General features: G+C 38.7%; 1 protein-coding gene across 1 annotated transcript in view; it reads left to right on the top strand.

Moving 5' to 3' along the window:
• The window catches only part of uchl5 (ubiquitin carboxyl-terminal hydrolase L5), a 36,316-nt gene extending 19,181 nt beyond the window's left edge, over window positions 1-17,135 (top strand). The window contains exons 6-11 of the mRNA XM_072274197.1: window positions 78-208; window positions 4,060-4,123; window positions 7,610-7,712; window positions 11,025-11,138; window positions 15,615-15,713; window positions 16,728-17,135. Coding sequence (XP_072130298.1) covers window positions 78-208; window positions 4,060-4,123; window positions 7,610-7,712; window positions 11,025-11,138; window positions 15,615-15,713; window positions 16,728-16,772 — 556 coding nt within the window. The 3' untranslated portion in view covers window positions 16,773-17,135. The remainder of the gene's footprint in view (window positions 1-77; window positions 209-4,059; window positions 4,124-7,609; window positions 7,713-11,024; window positions 11,139-15,614; window positions 15,714-16,727) is intronic.
• Window positions 17,136-17,421: the final 286 nt, after the last annotated feature.

Below are 17,421 nucleotides of genomic sequence, written 5' to 3' on the forward strand. Positions count from 1 at the left end.
AAATCTCTACATCACCTGTTTTCTCACCAGCTTTGTCCAAAGTTCTTCTGAACCTATTCTGGCACTTTTCTTCCCAGGCAGCAGATGTTTGAATTTGATGCCAAGACTGCAGGAAAGGAGGAAGATGCATTCCATTTTGTCAGTTACTTTCCCGTCCATGGAAGATTATATGAACTGGATGGATTGAGGGAAGGACCAATCGACTTGGGTAATGATGGTTCTCGTGTTTGGAGCTACTTGTCATGTATTGTCATAAAGTCAAATTGTAATGGATGTTTCTGATAATGTGTTCTTTTTGGGCTATGAATAGCACTTAAAATTATGTCATTTTTAATCTTTTGTGCATGATATAAGATGTAGCTAGAAATTTAGCTTTCCAATTAAATAAATATATTTTATTTTATTTAGTTCTCCCAACTATTTCTTCCCTGCTGAAAATAATGTTGGTTGTTGGAATATCATTTCAGAACAGCCCCATGGTATCCAGTAGCCATTCTTCATATATTGGTTTAGCGTTGGAAAGGAGATAGATTTTGGTTGTCCTTTTCCCTATATAAGTTTCACAGTAAATAATGTTTGAATTATATTCTCTAGATAATGGGATAAGTAACCGCATAATCTTTTTTTAGTAGTATTGATTGATGGTTGGTCATTGGTCCAAACATATGTAGCTCATCTGACCTGAGAGATTTTTTTTTGCTTCTCTAGGAAGGCATAGGCCTCAGTTTCAAGGCTCAACTTAAAGATGCCATCTCTTGACAATGTATTTTCAGCATGATTTGATTTTGGAAGGGGCAGTAAATATCACTCAGAAGGGCTCACAGTTGATTTTAATTCTGTTCTTAACATGTAACTTCGAAGTTCAGAGACTGTGGCATTGCTTAGTTAGACGTTGATATAAAAGGTAGGGAAAATTAAAATTCTGCATGTATATAATCTGTCTCCACACCTAATAAATTTACTAACATTTCCCTGTGTTGTTCAGGATTATTTGTAAAGTTATAAGAAGGCTGTTAGATTTTCGTTTGATTTAGAAAATTGATCTAATCTCAGGAAAACATTGGCTTAAAAAACATTAGAATGGCATGTAGTAGAAACTAGAATTTGAGGTGCCCTGCAACTAATTTGCCAAAAAAAAGATATATTTTGTTTCCATATTGCCTACATCTCTAGAAGTGCAGTCAGTTGTCACTAAAGGGAGTAGGAATAAAAGCAGCCTTCTCTGGTTTGCTCCAGATGACTAGTGACGTTCCACAGGGGTCAGTGTTGGGACTGCTTCTTTTCACGTTATATGTGAATAATTTGAATGATGGAATTGGTGGTTTTGTGGCCAAGCTTGTGGACTATACAATGATAGGTGGAGGGGCAAGTATTGTTGAGGAAGCAGGGAATCTGCAGAAGGACCAAGACAGATTTGGAGAATGGCCAAAAAAGTGAAAGATGAAAGATAGTGTAGGGAAGTGTATAGTCATGCACTTTGGTAGAAGGAATAAAGGTGTAGACAATTTTCTAGATGGGGAGAAAATTCAAAAATCAGAGATGCAAAGGTACTTTGGAATCCTTCTGCAGGATTCCATAAAGGTGAACATGCAGGTTGAGTTGGTGGTTAGGAAAGATGATGCATGTTAGCATTAGTTTTGTGAGGACTAGAATATAAGAGCAAGGATGTAATGCTGAGGCTTTATAAGGCATTGGTTAGACTGCACTTGGAGTATTGTGAGCAGTTTTAGGCCCCTTATCTAAGAAAAGATGTGCTGGCATTCCAGAGGTGGTTCACGAGAATGATTCTGGGAATGGAAGGTTAATGTACGAGGAATGATTGATAGCTCTGGGCTTTGTACTCGTGTAATTTAGAAGAATGAGGGGGGATTGCATTGAAGCCTTTTGAACATTGAAAGGTCTGGATAGAGTGGATGTACAGAAGATGTTTCCTGTAGTGGGCGAGACGAGGACCAGAGGACATAGCTTCAGACTATAGGAATGTTCATTTAGAATAGAGATGAGGAATTTCTGTTGCCAAAGGGTGGTGAGTCTGTGGAATTCATTGCCGCAAGTGGCTGTGGAGGCTAAGTCATTGGGTGTATTTAAAGCAGAAGTTCATGGATTCGCGAATAGTCAGGGCATCAAAGGTTATGAGGAGGAGGCAGGAGAATGGTGTTGAGAGGAATAATAAATCAGCTATGATGGAGTGGCAGAGCATACTTGATGGGCTGAATGGTATAATACTGCTCCTATGTCTTACGGTCTTATTGGAGAGGACACTTAGAGGCAGGTTTTATGAGCACTTGGAGCAACATGGTCTGAGGGATGGTCAGCATGGCTTTGTGAGGGGCAGGTCTTGGCTCGTAGGCCTGACAAAGTTTTTTTTGTGCAAATGGCAATATAAAATAATGAAGGTAGAGGGTGGATGTGGTGCATATGGATTTAGTAAGGCGTTCAGCAAGGTCCACATGGTAGGCTTGTTAATGAAGTCAGGAGGGATGGAATCTACGGGAACTTGGCTGCATGGAATCTAAGTTGGCTGGCCCACAGCGGGCAAAGTGTGGTAGCAGACTGAATGAATTCTACCTGGAGGTTGGTGACTTGTGGTGTTTTGCAGGGATTATAAATGACTTGGATGAGGAAGTGGAAGGATGTGTTAGTAAATTTGCAGATGACATGAAAGTTGGTGATAGTGTAGATGATGCAGAAGGTTGTCCTAGGTTACAAGGCAAATTGACAGAATGCAGAGCTGGGTGGAGAAGTGGCAATTGAGTTCAATCCAGAAAAGTATGAAGTGATTCACTTTAGAAGGGTGAACAAAGGCAGAGTACAAGGTTAATGGCAGAATTCTTAGTCTGAAGGAACAGAGAGATCTTGGGGTCCAAGTCCATAGATCCCTCAAAGTTCCCAAGCAAGTTGATAGGGTAGTTAAGAAGGTGTATGGTATGTTGGCCTTCATTAGTCAGGTGATTGAGTTCAGGAGCCATGAAGTATTGCTGCAGGTCTATAAAACTCTGGTTAGATCACACTTGGAACATTGTGTTCAGTTCTGTTTGCTTCATAGGAAGGATGTGGAAGCTTTAGAGAGGGTGTAGAAATGGTTACCTGGATTCTGGAATATCTTGTGAGGAAAGATTGAGCAAGCTGGAGCTTTACTCTTTGGAGCGAAGGAGGATGTGAGGTGACTTGATAGAGGTGTATAAGATTCTTACATAGGCAAGCAGATGAAAGAAGAATGGGGAGCTATGGGGGAGGGAAGGGTGAGATTGATCTTGAAGCAGGTCAAAACATTCTGGGCTGAATGGCCTGGTCTATGCTGTATTGTTCTATGTTCTAACAAGGATATTTTTGTACTGGTAAAAGTAACATCTGAACATTTTGCGATATTTTCCCCATTAGTGATATTGCACTAATGCTTCAGATTTCTTATATTGTTTTACTTGATTTATAAGCAACTGGAAAAGTATCATAATCATTTGAGCTTACAATTTTGGAAACAAATTCAAGATGTTTCAGATTTTGACTCAGGTATTTAGTTTAGCTATAAGGAAATCCAGTGTTAATGTGTGAAAATAAGAAAGCTTGATTTCCATTCAGGGATTAAATTAATAACATTTTGCTTTATTGTCGTTTAATATGTGGGATGCAGTGATTTATTGTCAAAAGCTAAATAGCAATGCTTGAGAGTTCAAAAGATATGCTTCCATACCAAAAGAGTACAATTGTAGCATTTTATCTTCAAATAATGAGATTTCATTGAATAAGGAACAAATATACATTATATGAACCTTAATGTAAGTGAATGAGAGCCAAGGTTGGAAGGCTTCCCTTGTGTATGTAAAATTGTTTAAAGAAGTCAAGTAGACAGTATTCACATTATGAAAGGGAAACGCCGGATATCGATTTGGGTAATATTCACAGAGAAAGAAAAACGGGCGATTTATGTCTACCATTTTAGAGCTGTAGTATTAATGTAACCAGAATGGTTTTCTTACTGTGAGCAATACTTGTGGCAAATATAACTGATAATCATTATGTCTTTACTTGTGTGTGTCAATTTGTGGTTTCTTTTTCTAGGTGCATGTAATCAAGATGACTGGGTCAGTGCAGTCCGACCAGTCATAGAGAAGCGAATACAGAAGTATGTATTTTCTTGTTCTTTATTCTGCACCAATGCTTGTTAAGTATGCTACTTCGAAGTTTGTTAACCTATGTTTGTCCTTATCTTGTAATGTATTATGTTGCTGCTGTAGCAGAATGTTAGTTGATGCCTATAGCAACAGTAAACTTGAAATTTTGGTATGGGAAGAGACCATTTAGCTCAAGGCATCCATGTTCACTTTTATAGAGTAGGTACATGCAGAGTATGATGGAAAATGTTGTGAGAACATCTAATTATGTATGTATTAAACATTCATTGTGTATTGACTCAGTTGGCAAAACGGAATTTAGTTAGAGAAAAATCAAGCCCATTGTGCTTTTTATTTTTTTTTTGCAGTTCTTTTGGTAATAATAATGAGGTAATCTGTTTGAATAAAGGGTGTTCAGCATTCTCCAACGTTGAGCAGCATTCAAGGAGTAGAACTGGGGTTGGCGAAATGTTTGTATATGTACAGCTTCATTTAAGCTTTCTGAAAACATGCAATTTAGTGCATCTCTAAAACGATGTACAAGTGATGTTTTGGGTGCATTTGTTGACATAATGCATGAACGTTGCATAGAGTGGATGAGATAGTTGAGTGACTTTTTTTCTAGAGTTGGGATTTTTGAAATCCATTGAAGACAAAGATATCTGTAACTTTTTACATTTTTATTTTTGCGAAACTGAGTTGATTCTTGAATATTAGCAACTAAACCTCCTAGTCTTAAGAACCGTGTATAATACTGGCTTTGATTCACTAGGGCTGTAATAAGTGAGTATTGTATTTTTATAGATGATGAGTTGTAATTGGAATGTCTGATCAATTTCATCTAAAAATACAGGATTTTATTTGAAAAGTGTCCTTAAATAGAGATGGGATTTATGTAATGTTTATGGGATTCTTGTGTATATTTGATCAGATTAAATACAGCCAGGTTTGACTAGGCATCTTAAGGTAAAGATTTGGAGTTCCAGATTCCAAATTCCATATTAGCTAAGGCTGTGCTACAGTAGTGAATGGCAATAAAGAGCAGGCTGGGCCTGGAAATAACACTGTTTCTTCTGTTCAGATCTCATGATGTGCCAAATACAGAAGTATCGTATTGCTTTTCAACAGCTCTAATGTGCTTTGAGCAAAGTCTAGGAGAACAGTGGGTTAGTAAGAGATGAGGTGATTAAGTATTCATTGTAATCAATGATGGGGCACTGAGGATTAAATGCTTATTAGTAATTCAATTCTGGTCTCTCAGCTGCACCAACTTGCTACCGAACAAACCCACTCCCTTGCCCCCTTCTCTTTATTGCCCTCTTAGAAACTCCCGCCACCCCAGGGGGCGATGTTGCTCACTGTTCTAAAGAAAGGATGAGGCAACTGTAGCTGTCTTGGGAAGTCAAATATAATGTAATAACATAAGAGAAGGCATACAGTATAGCAACAACAAGAGGATTGAGATGCTTTTAAAATCCAACTGAAGGCACCTAAAAAAGAAATAAGGAGAGGAATAATGAAATATGAAGGTAAGTTAGCCAATAATATAAAAGAGGCTAGCTATTTTTTTTCAGATTAAAAAACAAAAGAGAGGTGAGAGTGGATATTGGATCACTGGAAAATTGACGCTAGAGAGGTAGTAATGGGGAACAAAGAAACAGCAGACAAACTGAATAAGTATTTTGTGTCAGTCTTCACTGTGGAAGACACCAGCAGCATGTCAGAAATTTTTAAGTGTCTGGTAGAAGTAGCTGTAGTTGCTGTTACTAAGGAGGGGTACTTGTGAAGCCAGAAGTTTTGAAGGTAGATAAATCACCTGGACCAGATGGACTACACCCCAGAGTTCTGAAGGAGTAGGCTGAAGAAATTGTGGAGGCTTTAGTAGTGATCTTTCAAGAATCCCTACATTCTGGAATGGTTCTGGAGGACTGGAAAATTGCAAATATCACTCCACTCTTTCAGAAATGAGGGAGGCAGAAGAAAGGAAATTATAGGCCAGTTAGCCTTGACTTCAGTGGTTGGCAAGGTATTTAGAGTCCATTACTAAGGATGAGGTTTTGGGGCATATAATAAAATAGGCCGAAGTCAGCATGGTTTCCTTTAGGGGGAATCTTGTCCAACAAATCTGTTGGAATTCTTTGAGGAAATAACAGACAGGATTTACAAAGGAGAGTCACTTGGATTTTCAGAAGGCCTTTGACAAAGGTGCTGCACATCAGGCTCTAAAACAAGATAAGAGCCCATGCCATTGCAGGAAAGATACTAACATGGATAAAAGATTGTCAGGAGGCAAAGAATGGGAATAAAGGGGGCCTTTTCTAGTTTGATGCGAGTGACTAGTGGTATTCTGCAGGGGTGGTTGTTGTGACCACTTCTTTTCACGGTATATGTCAGTGTTCTTGACGAATGAATTGATAGCTTTGCGGACAACACAAAGGTAGGTGGAGGAGCAAGTAGTGCTGAGGAAGCAGTCTGTGGAAGGACTTGGACAGGTTAGGAGAATGGGCAGATGGAATACAGCGTAGGGAAATGTATGGGCATGCACTCTGGGACGAAGATTAAAGGATAGACTATTTTATAAATGTTGAGTGAATTTAGAAATCAGAGGTGCAAAAGGACTTGAGTCCTCGTGCAGGATTCCCAAAAGATTGTCTGAAGGTTGGGTTGGCAGTAAGGAAGGTAACTGCAATGCTAGCAATCACTTTGAGAAGACTAGAATATCAAAGTAAGGATATAATGCTCAGGCTTTATAAGGCATTGGTTAGACCACAGTTGGAGAATTGCGAACAGTTTTGGGACCCTTATCTAAGGAAGGATGTGTTTGCATTGCAGAGGGTCTGGAGGAGGTTCATGGGAATGATCTTGAGAATGAAAGTGTTAACATATGAGGAGTGTTTGATGGCTCTGGGCATGTATTCTCTGGAGTTTAGAAGAATGAGGGAGGTATCTCATTGTTAGGCCCAGACAAAGTGGATGTGGAGAGAATGTTTCCAGTAGTGGAAGAGTCTAGGACCGGGCGCATAACCTCAGAATGCAAGGAACAGATATGAGGAGGAATTTCTTTAGCCAGAGGGTGGTGAATCTGTGGAATTGATTGCCAGAGGTGCCTGTGGAGGCCAAGTCATTTGGTATATTTAAAGCAGAGGTTGATAGGTTCTTGATTAGTCAGGATGTCAAAGGTTATGGGGAGAAGGCAGAAGAATAGGGTTGTGAGGGAAAATAAATTAGCAATGATGGAATGGCAGAGCAGACTCTTTGGGCTGAATAACTTAATTCTGCTCCTATGTCCTATGGTCTTAATTTAGAAAGTAATAGTTAGTACAGTTCAGAAGTGTGATACTAATTTTGAATCTCTTTGTAATGGGCATGAAGGGTGCTGCAAATTTTTATTGCTAGGTTGGAGAAGGGCATTCAGTGTTCCGTTTTGTTTCATCAGACTAAACTTAAACTTTGATTTTAGATGCCTTGATCTCAATCTGCCATCTTTTTTTATCTAGGTACAGTGAGGGAGAGATACGGTTTAATCTTATGGCAATTGTGTCAGATAGGAAGATGATATATGAAAGAAAGATTACAGATCTACAAAGACAGCTGTCAGAGGTGAGAGTTATTTACTGGTATAAAACCGTGAATGTGTTTGTTGCCGTTTTATTTCTAGTTCCTTCATATTTTCATCTGATTTAATTACTTGAGCTTTGAAAACTACCCTGCAGGAAATAAAATGGGAAAGCTAACCAATCCTACAGTGAATCTAATGGTCTCTCGGGTATATTTTGAATTAAGTTCACCAAAAAAGCACGTTGGCTTTATGTAAGTAGTATGTATTAATCATTCCTGTATTTTCAATAAATATTTAATTTCTAAACTCTCCAAGTTTAATGAAAGAAATAAAGGTATTTTTTGAGCACCTGCTCTCTTTCATCGAGCAATAATGGTAATTCAATGAATGGCTTGTATATTTCAGATGGTTGAAAGGAGTACCATTTTGACTTATTGTATCTTTTATAGACAACATATTGTCTGACTTGTTTTTCTCACCATCTGGTAGCTTAGTGGCCATCAATAAAGCACCTAAAAATTGTGTTTCTTTTAGATTTCATATTTGGGATTGTTTTGATTTGCAGCCATTTCTGGAATGTATCCCCTATGAAAGTTAAGGGATTACTATACGTTCCACAATACAAATCTCCATGCAGCACAGAACTGTTTGGGCATCCAATCCCCTTGGTAATCAGGGAAAGTTGTACACAAAATCATTTGTGAATCAGAGATTACTCCGTAGTTTCAACCTGCATTGGCTAGTGATAGTTGTCTTTTCCTGTTTCTGAAGTTCTAATGATAATTGTTCCTCATTAAGATGGGCATTGAACCCATATTATCCCCTCTTTATTAATGCACCAAACTTTGAAGGACAAAGTGTTATCTTACATATTAATGCACCACCTGTTTTTTTCCTGGATGAACAATGTAAACAACTTGCTGCTGTTATTATGTATATTGTATAGTTCTTTGTCCTTTTGAATAGGATTTGCTATATCATGACTGCTTTGAAGAATTTTGTTTATCACCAGAGGCTATCCTTTCTGTTATAGCAAATAATGAAGCCAAGTGAAATTGAAACTTAGTTGTAAAGTTCATTGAACAATTACATTCTGCAATTTACTCTGGACCTTTGCCACATTTAACATTGGCTTTTGCTGGTGTGTAATTCCATGGACATTGGGACTCTTCTGATGATTTACACACATGGTCATTCTCACACACAAGGTTATTTTACTAATTGGAAGTGGAGTTAGTCTTCTGTGGGGAGATGCGTGGAGAACTAAAAGCAATAAAAAGGCACATCTTTCAATGAAAGGAATACGTACATTATGACACTTACCTGGTCTGTTTCTGTGAAGCCAGTGGACTATAATTGTGCTGTTGACTGACTTACAATTTTACCTTTATCTCATTTGGTAAAGTCACCTCCATTTTTTTTCTCTCAAGCAAATTCATACTCATCATTATTAAAATGGAAGTGCAGTTATCAAAGCTGTCTTGTGCTGAAAGTGAATGCAACCACCATGTTAGCTAGCTTCAGATAAATGTTGATGGTTATAATACTCCAATATTTGGAAAAAGGAAGGGCTGAAATACATGGAGATGCTAAGGTGAAAATTAGCTTTTAGAAAGTTCCTTTAGCAATTACACCCTGCAGTGCTTTTTACTTTGTCAAATTAGATTTGGATCTCAAAAGGCTTGAAATTCTATTATAATATATCCTGAATTCTCTAACTTGTAACACAATACATTAGTTAATGCAATGATCCTACAGGGAAGATTCATTTGTATTTAATATATTAAAGCCAGTGCTTCAGGAATATTTGTAAGTTGCACTTTAGAAAATCAAATAAATCTTAAAATCTTCAAAATTTCTAGAAATTCCTGCCAAGTCCCATATGACCTAATGATTCAAAATCATTTTTGTGCTTGAAGTTTAATTTAATTTTTTAATAATCTGAGTAATTTAAAATTTACAGCTAGGTAGATTTTTTTCTCAACGTAGATTGAATTTTAAGATTATTTAAATTTACATTAAATTTCATTGTAATGCACTTCCACAGATTCCAGGATTTACAGCTGTTTAATTTTTAGAACATTAACGTAAGACATGGCAGCACTGGGCAAACCATTCAGTGCACAATATTGTGCCAATCTGAATGCCCATTTAAAATAAATGTCGTCGTCCTCCTGTGTATCAGCCAAACATCCATTCCCTTCATATTCATGTGTCTTTCTAAAAGCCTCATAAACTCTGTCAAACTGCCTGTTTCCTCTACTATCCGGGATAACCTATTCCAGGTACCTGCCACTCTCTGCATTTAAAACAAGGCAATTTTCCCTTCATGTCGCTGCTCTTCCCCAACCGTCCTGACGAAGGGTCTCGGCCTGAAACGTCGACTGTACCTCTTCCTAGAGATGCTGCCTGGCCTGCCGCGTTCACCAGCAACTTTGTTGTGTGTTGCTTGAATTTCCAGCATCTGCAGAATTCCTGTTGTTCCCATACATCTTATTCTGTTGAATGAATCTAACATGAAGTGTCTTGTCAAATGCCCTTCTAACTCTCTATAAATAAAGTGCAGTGCCTACCTCTCATTAGGCTCCTTTGTCAGCTCCTCCAAAAAAAAAACTCAGTCAAGTTTGTAAGACATGTCCTGTCCTGCACAAAGCTGTGCTGACTGTCTGTAAGCAGGTCACGTCTTTCCAGATGTGCATTAAATCCTATCCCTCAATGTCATCTCCAGTTGTTTACCTATCACTGATGTGGACTCAGTGATGTATTATCATTTGAATTATCCCTACTTCTTGGGTGTAGCAGTTAGTATAATGCGGTTACAGTTCAGGGCATTTTTAGTTCAGTTCTGGTGTCTTCTGTAAGGAGTCTATACTTTTGCCACAGGGAATGCATGGTCTTTCCCCGGGAGCTCTGGTTTTCTCCCACAGTCCAAAGATATATCAGGTAGGTTAATTGGTCATTGTAAATTGTCCCGTGATTAGGTTCGGGTTTGTTGGGAGTGGCTGGGGCAGCATGGCACGAAGGGCAACTCTGCGCTGTATCACTAAATAAATAAATAAAGAGCAATTGTTGCAACTCTCTAAATCTCTGGGAGCTTGTCCATTACTACTGAGGACACAAGGATCTTTATCGAAGCCCCAGCAAACTTCTCACTTCTTTCTGGGATATGTGTCATCTGGCTCTGGGGACTTATCCTCCTTAATGCTTTTCAGAAGATGAAGCACTACTTCCTCCTTAATCTAAAAATGTACTCCTTGTCTGAATACTGAGTGAATGATATGTAGAAGAAATGATAAGATTTAAAAATGGTTATACATTTGGAACTGTTATTCATTCTGTTTATTTTTGTGCAGGAAGAACCCATGGATACAGATCAGAGTAGCAGTGTCATAAGCTCTATTCAGTCAGAATTAGCCAAATATCAGATGCTGATTGAAGAAGAAAATCAGAAATTGAAACGGTACAAGGTGCGTCTATTGAAAACAAAAAGAAGATATAGCTAATAACTTGTCTAATGCAGTAAAGCTGATCAAAATTTGAATAGTTATAGCCTGCTATAAACTTTAAAGATTTATGTAAGCAAGGAACTCTCAGTGAGATGGGTGTGTGGGGAACAAAAAAAAAGAGGACAATCGTACTTAATTCATACTAGGCTCCAGGGAAAATCTTTCCCTGTTACTCAGGTCCTCCATTCCCAGTGACATCCTTGAAAACTTTTCTCTGTACTCTTTCAATCTTATTGATATCTTTCCTGTAGGTAGGTGATTAGAACTGCACACAATACTCCAAAGGTTGGCCTTACCGCCGTTTTATACAACTTTAACATAACATCCCAAATTCTGTACTCAGTACTTTGATTTAAGGAGGCCAATGTGCCAAAAGCTCTCTATGACCCATCTATCTGTGATGCCAGTTTCAAGGAATTAAGGATCTGTATTCCCAGGTCTCTGTTCTAATGCACTCTTCAGTGCCCTAAAGTTCTTAGTGTAAGCCCTATCCCAGTTTGACCTCCCAAAGTGCAACTGCTCATTCTTGTCCGAATTAAATTCTATCTGCCATTCTTCAGCTCATTTTTCCAACTTGTCCACATCCTACTGTGACCTTTGATAGTCTTCCTCGCTGTCCACTACGCCTCCACTCTTAGTGTATCCTGCAAATTTGCTGATCTAGTTCAACACATTATCATCCAAATCGATGATAAAGATGACAAACAGCAACAGGCCCGGCAGCAATCCCTGTGGCACAGCACTAATCACAAGCCTTCAATCAGAGAGATAACCATCCACGACCACACTCTGGCTTCTGCCGTGAAGCCAATGTCCAATCCTATTTACTACCCCATCTTGAAGCCAAGCAACTGGCCCAGTTTACCACATTATCATCCAATTGTTGATATAGATGACAACAACGGACCCAGCACTGACCTCTGTGGTGCACCACTAGTCATAGGCTCCAATCATAGAGGCAACCATCTACTATCACGCTCTGGCTTTTTCCTGTGAAACCAATGTCAACTCCAATTTATTACTTCATCCTGAATGCCAAATAACTGAACCTGCGTGACCATCCTCCCATGTAGGACTTTGACAAAGGCCTTGCTGAAATCGACGTAGACAGCATCCACTGCCCTTCCTTCATCGATCTTCCTGGTAACCCCTCAAAAGTTCCATTTAAACTGGAAAGCTTTATGGATTTGAATAATGGCAGTCTCTACCTCAAAAGAGACATTTTCATATTTTTGTTCTAAGACCCTCATTTAGGTGACATACCAGCTATCCTGCTATTGAAATAACTGGAACTTCTGCTCAGCTGCCAAAAAAAAAAGCAAAATAATATATCAAGCAACACACATCAAAGTTGCTGGTGAATGCAGCAGGCCAGGCAGCATCCCTAGGAAGAGGTACAGTCGACATTTCAGGCCAAGACCCTTCGTCAGGACTAACTGAAAGAAGAGCTAGTAAGAGATTTGAGAGGGGGAGGGGGAGATCCAAAATGATAGGAGAAGACAGGAGGGGGAGGGATGGAGTCAAGAGCTGGACAGTTGATTGGCAAAAGGGATATGAGGGGATCATGGGACAGGAGGCCCAGGGAGAAGGAAAGGGGGGAGAGGGAGAAACCCAGAGGATGGGCAAGGGATATAGTGAGAGGGACAGAGGGAGAAAAAGGAGAGAGAGAGAAAGAATATGTGTATATAAATAAATAACGGATGGGGGACGAGGGGGAGGTGGGGCATTAGTGCAAGTTTGAGAAGTCAGTGTTCATGCCATCAGGTTGGAGGCTACCCAGACGGAATATAAAGTGGTGTCCCTCCAACCTGAGTGTGGCTTCATCTTTACAGTAGAGGAGGCCGTGGATAGACATGTCAGAATGGGAATGGACGTGGAATTAAAATGTGTGGCCACTGGGAGATCCTTCTTTCTTTGTCTCCCAGTGGCCACACATTTTAATTCCACATCCCGTTCCCATTCTGGTATGTCTATCCACGGCCTTCTCTGCCGTAAAGATGAAGCCACACTCAGGTTGGAGGAACAATACCTTGTATTCCGTCTGGGTAGCCTCCAACCTGATGGCATGAACATTGACTTCTCAAACTTGCGCTAATGCCCCACCTCCCCCTCGTACCCCATCCGTTATTTATTTATATACACACATTCTTTCTCTGTCTCTCCTTTTCCTCCCTCTTGGCTCGAAGGGCCGAATGGCCTACTCCTGCACCTATTTTCTATGTTTCTGTGTCCCTTTCACTATATCCCTTGCCCATCCTCTGGGTTCCCCCCCCCCCCCCCCTTTTCCTTCTCCCTGGGCCTCCTGTCCCATGATCCTCTCATATCCCTTTTGCCAATCACCCGTCCAGCTCTTGGCTCCATCCCTCCCCCTCCTGTCTTCTATCATTTTGGATCTCCCCCTCCCCCTCCCACTTTCTAATCTCTTTCTAGCTCTTCCTTCAGTTAGTCCTGACGAAGGGTCTCGGCCTGAAACGTCGACTGCACCTCTTCCTACAGATGCTGCCTGGCCTGCTGCGTTCACCAGCAACTTTGATGTGTGTTGCTTGAATTTCCAGCATCTGCAGAACTCCTGGTGTTTGCGTTTTAAAATAATATATCAATTGTTTTCATAAGAGACAGGGGTACTCAGCCTCTTGAGCTTGCACCAACATTCAGTAAAATTGTGACTGATACATTTTTCCTCAAGACGTACCTCCCTATACTCTTCCTGTAACCATTGATGCTATTGCTGATTTAAAAATAATTTTCAGCCTTTGAATTTGTTTCAGGATTCAACTTCCAAAGTTTTTGAATATACAGTATAACAAAAAGCAGTATTAAGGCCACTTGACCACTCATGTTTGCTCTGCCATTTCAATATGAACATTACCGATCTGCCTTGGTACCATAGACCTTGGTTCCCTAATTTTTCCAAAAATGTATGTCTCCTCTAAATACTTCCAAAGATCCAGCTTCCATAACCCTCCAAGATATAGAATTCCATAATTCACCACACTTTGTGTGGGGAAAAAGTTTCTACTCAACTTGGCTTTAAATGACTGCTCCATAATCTTGCAACTCTAGACTAAGGGTCTAGGGTTATGGGATAGTGAATGAAGAATCAATCATCTGTTTTCTTTCAGTGGCGTGGGACACAAAAGGAAGTTGAATGATGGCTGTTTGAAAGAGCCTTATTGCATGAAGATGCCAGATGAGAGTGAGCTATCTTCCCTGGCCCACTTGATATCTTTGCAAATCCTGCTTTCAATTGAAATTCATTCTGTTTACTGTTCAGCTTAACTGTGGGCCACTCACTGTATAATGCATCTCAATACCTTCTGCATGGGAGCTCTTATAATGTGACTAAACCAAAATAGTAGAACATGCCTGTTTTTTCTTTTGGGCAAATTGTTACATATCCATTGGTTTCTGGGTGATCCAAGGTGGGCATTTCTGGTATTTGTGATGATAGCTGTTTGATTTTCCCAAGGATATTATAAAGTGTTTTATAATCAAATTGTTCTTTGGCTAGGGGTATATAATAAATCACACTGACCCCCTGAAATCTTGTTTATGGAATGGAGGCTGGCCAGGAAAGTTTTTTTGCAGTCATCCCAGACTTTTCCTAGGCCTTGGCAGAAACAAAAATGTGTATGGACATTAGAAAACTAACTGTCATCCTTGGTAGTCAAGATGATGACCAGCTACTTTCTTTCCAACCCCTGCTCACATATTGAAGTAGCTAGAAACAGGCTAGTGAAAAATTGCTTGAAGTAATTCAACCAAGAATGAATTCAATGACTCCTGTTCAATAAGTTCCAATTTTCTTCAAATAACTAATTATCTGATAGCTATCAACATTCATTTGTAACATCTGTCTAATCTCATCTGTTTTTTCCTTATTGATTTATTAGCCTATACTGATATGAATATTCTCTTGTAGTTAGAAAGAGGTATAGTTTAAAATAAAACTTCAATTATTAAACCAGAAAAAAATCATTAAAAGATGTTTTGTTTTTGACGTTTTATCATTCATTGTCAGTCCAGTTTACAATTGTCAATTTATTTCTCAATCTTTTGAAGGTTGCCTTTAGGAAATGTAAAATGTTGGTTTTTAAATCACTTTGAGGACACTTTGTCACTTATTTGCTTTTTGATTGAATCTAGTTTGGTACTCAATGCTACATTTACTAATTTCATTCAGTTCCTAAGTGCATATATGAAGTTTGTTTTTGGATTATTATGCTTCTCCCATTCATTAATCTAAATTAAAATCTTTAATTGCACTATTTCAACTGTCTGTTACCTGGGTCTTTATATGCATATTTCTACATTTCACTGAAGCTCCACCCTATTTCACGATTGCGAGTTATAGCCAATTTGGCTAGTCATCCTGATAAGTACTACAGCATCTCATAAATAAAATGGTGCAAATTGTCTATTTATTTATTTTTGCAGATTGAAAACGTCAGAAGAAAACACAACTACTTGCCCTTCATCATGGAACTGTTAAAGACTTTGGCAGAACACCAGCAGTTAATACCACTAGTGGAGAAGGCAAGTTACATTGATTTCACCTGAAAATATGCTGAGTTTTGTTGGCTGTGGAGAGAATGCCGCACAGTTCCACTGGTCTGGTTTAAATAAAGACTGAAGACTGAACATGCCTATGTATTGTATTAGAAATATAAAGGAAGCTCTACCCAGGGATCACATATTGTGCAATTAGATTCACACCTCACAAAAGTTATTTGTGGAATTGCAAAGCATTAAGAATCTTTTGTTCTCTCAGGAAGTTGATAGAAAAGCAAGTCATCTTGCATATACTGTTTCACTTTTGACTGCCTGTTGAAAGTCTGGTAACTGCTCACTTGTACATTCTTAGTTTGGGGTGGGGGTGTGGGCAAGAATCAAATTAGAAGTGAAGTTGAAAGATTTTATAGCTAGTGATTCAATCAACCCATCAACTTGGAAAATGAAAACTACATTTTAGTTATGAAAGTGCACTCTTCAGATTAGATCATCTAAAATAAGTGGCAAAATTAGGATATCATGGTGGAGTGTGAGCCACACCAATCACTCAACATATGATCAGATCAAAGAGTTTGTTTTGACATTGAGTATTGCACATAATCTTTCAGCCACTATGGCAAGGTAACAGCTGTTTAGGTCTGTAGGTCTGTTTGTACATCTTTTATGTACATGACTGTAAGCATACATTATGGTGCAATTTTAAAAAGAAATTTCACAAGCCTAAATGCAGGTTGCATTTGAATATGTGTGAAAACTCTATAGCTCAACTTGACTTACTATTATATTTTGGTGCTCTAAGGGAATTTTTGCAGCACAGTGGAATCACCATTATGTGAGTTTTATGTGTATTTATAAATCTCCAGTCTTAGGTAGTGAGATATTGAAGAGCGGGTAACTGGAAGAGGAGATGACTCCTGCAGTCTTTGTATGCTTTTTCTTCTGAGTTACAGAAAGACATTGAATATTGGGAAGAAGAAAAATAAAATGGTGCATGTTGCTTGTTTCATGATTCAATGTTGCGTTTGTTTCTCAATACAGGCAAAAGAAAAACAGAATGCTAAAAAAGCTCAAGAAGCCAAGTGAAACCTCTTCTCAATAATGTTTGACCGTTTGCTGCTGATAATTCTGTTTTAAGAAGTGAACTCTGCCCTACAACAGTGAACTTTTCATATACTGTTAAAGGAGTGCAAAGCACTCTTATATTTAAAATTATACATCTCGTACAAGTCTTTCAATTGTTCCTCATCTGCATTGTGTGCATGCATTACATACTGTGTTTTAATACAAATGAGATTGGAAAAAAATCCCGTGCAAATTTTTCAGTGTTGCCAACACCTTACAACCTAGATTTCAAGAGAGTCACTTTTTGTCGTGTTGAGTAATGCAATTGATTAGATGCATGAAAAGGTAATAAATACTAAATAAAAGTTATTATTTAAAATCGTGCTACTCTTTCCTGTTATGAGTTGAATTAACAGATTATTGCAGGTTTGTTCTGAAAGGTCAGTGCTGACAAGAAAAAATAAACTTTGGTTATTGTAGTAGAAGTTAAGTTTCACGTGTTTCTTTTAAGCAAAGCATTGTGACTCGACATTTTCAGAATTGGAAGCTAAGTAAATAATAAATGTCATGAACACATAACCAGGTTGCCATGGACAGCTAAATGCCCATGACAGTTATCTTTTTGGCTTGTTTGTATTCTCTGTTCCCAGAAGTACAAACACTATTTGTT

This window comes from Mobula birostris, chromosome 12, assembly GCF_030028105.1.
Source record: "Mobula birostris isolate sMobBir1 chromosome 12, sMobBir1.hap1, whole genome shotgun sequence".
NCBI lineage: Eukaryota > Metazoa > Chordata > Chondrichthyes > Myliobatiformes > Myliobatidae > Mobula > Mobula birostris.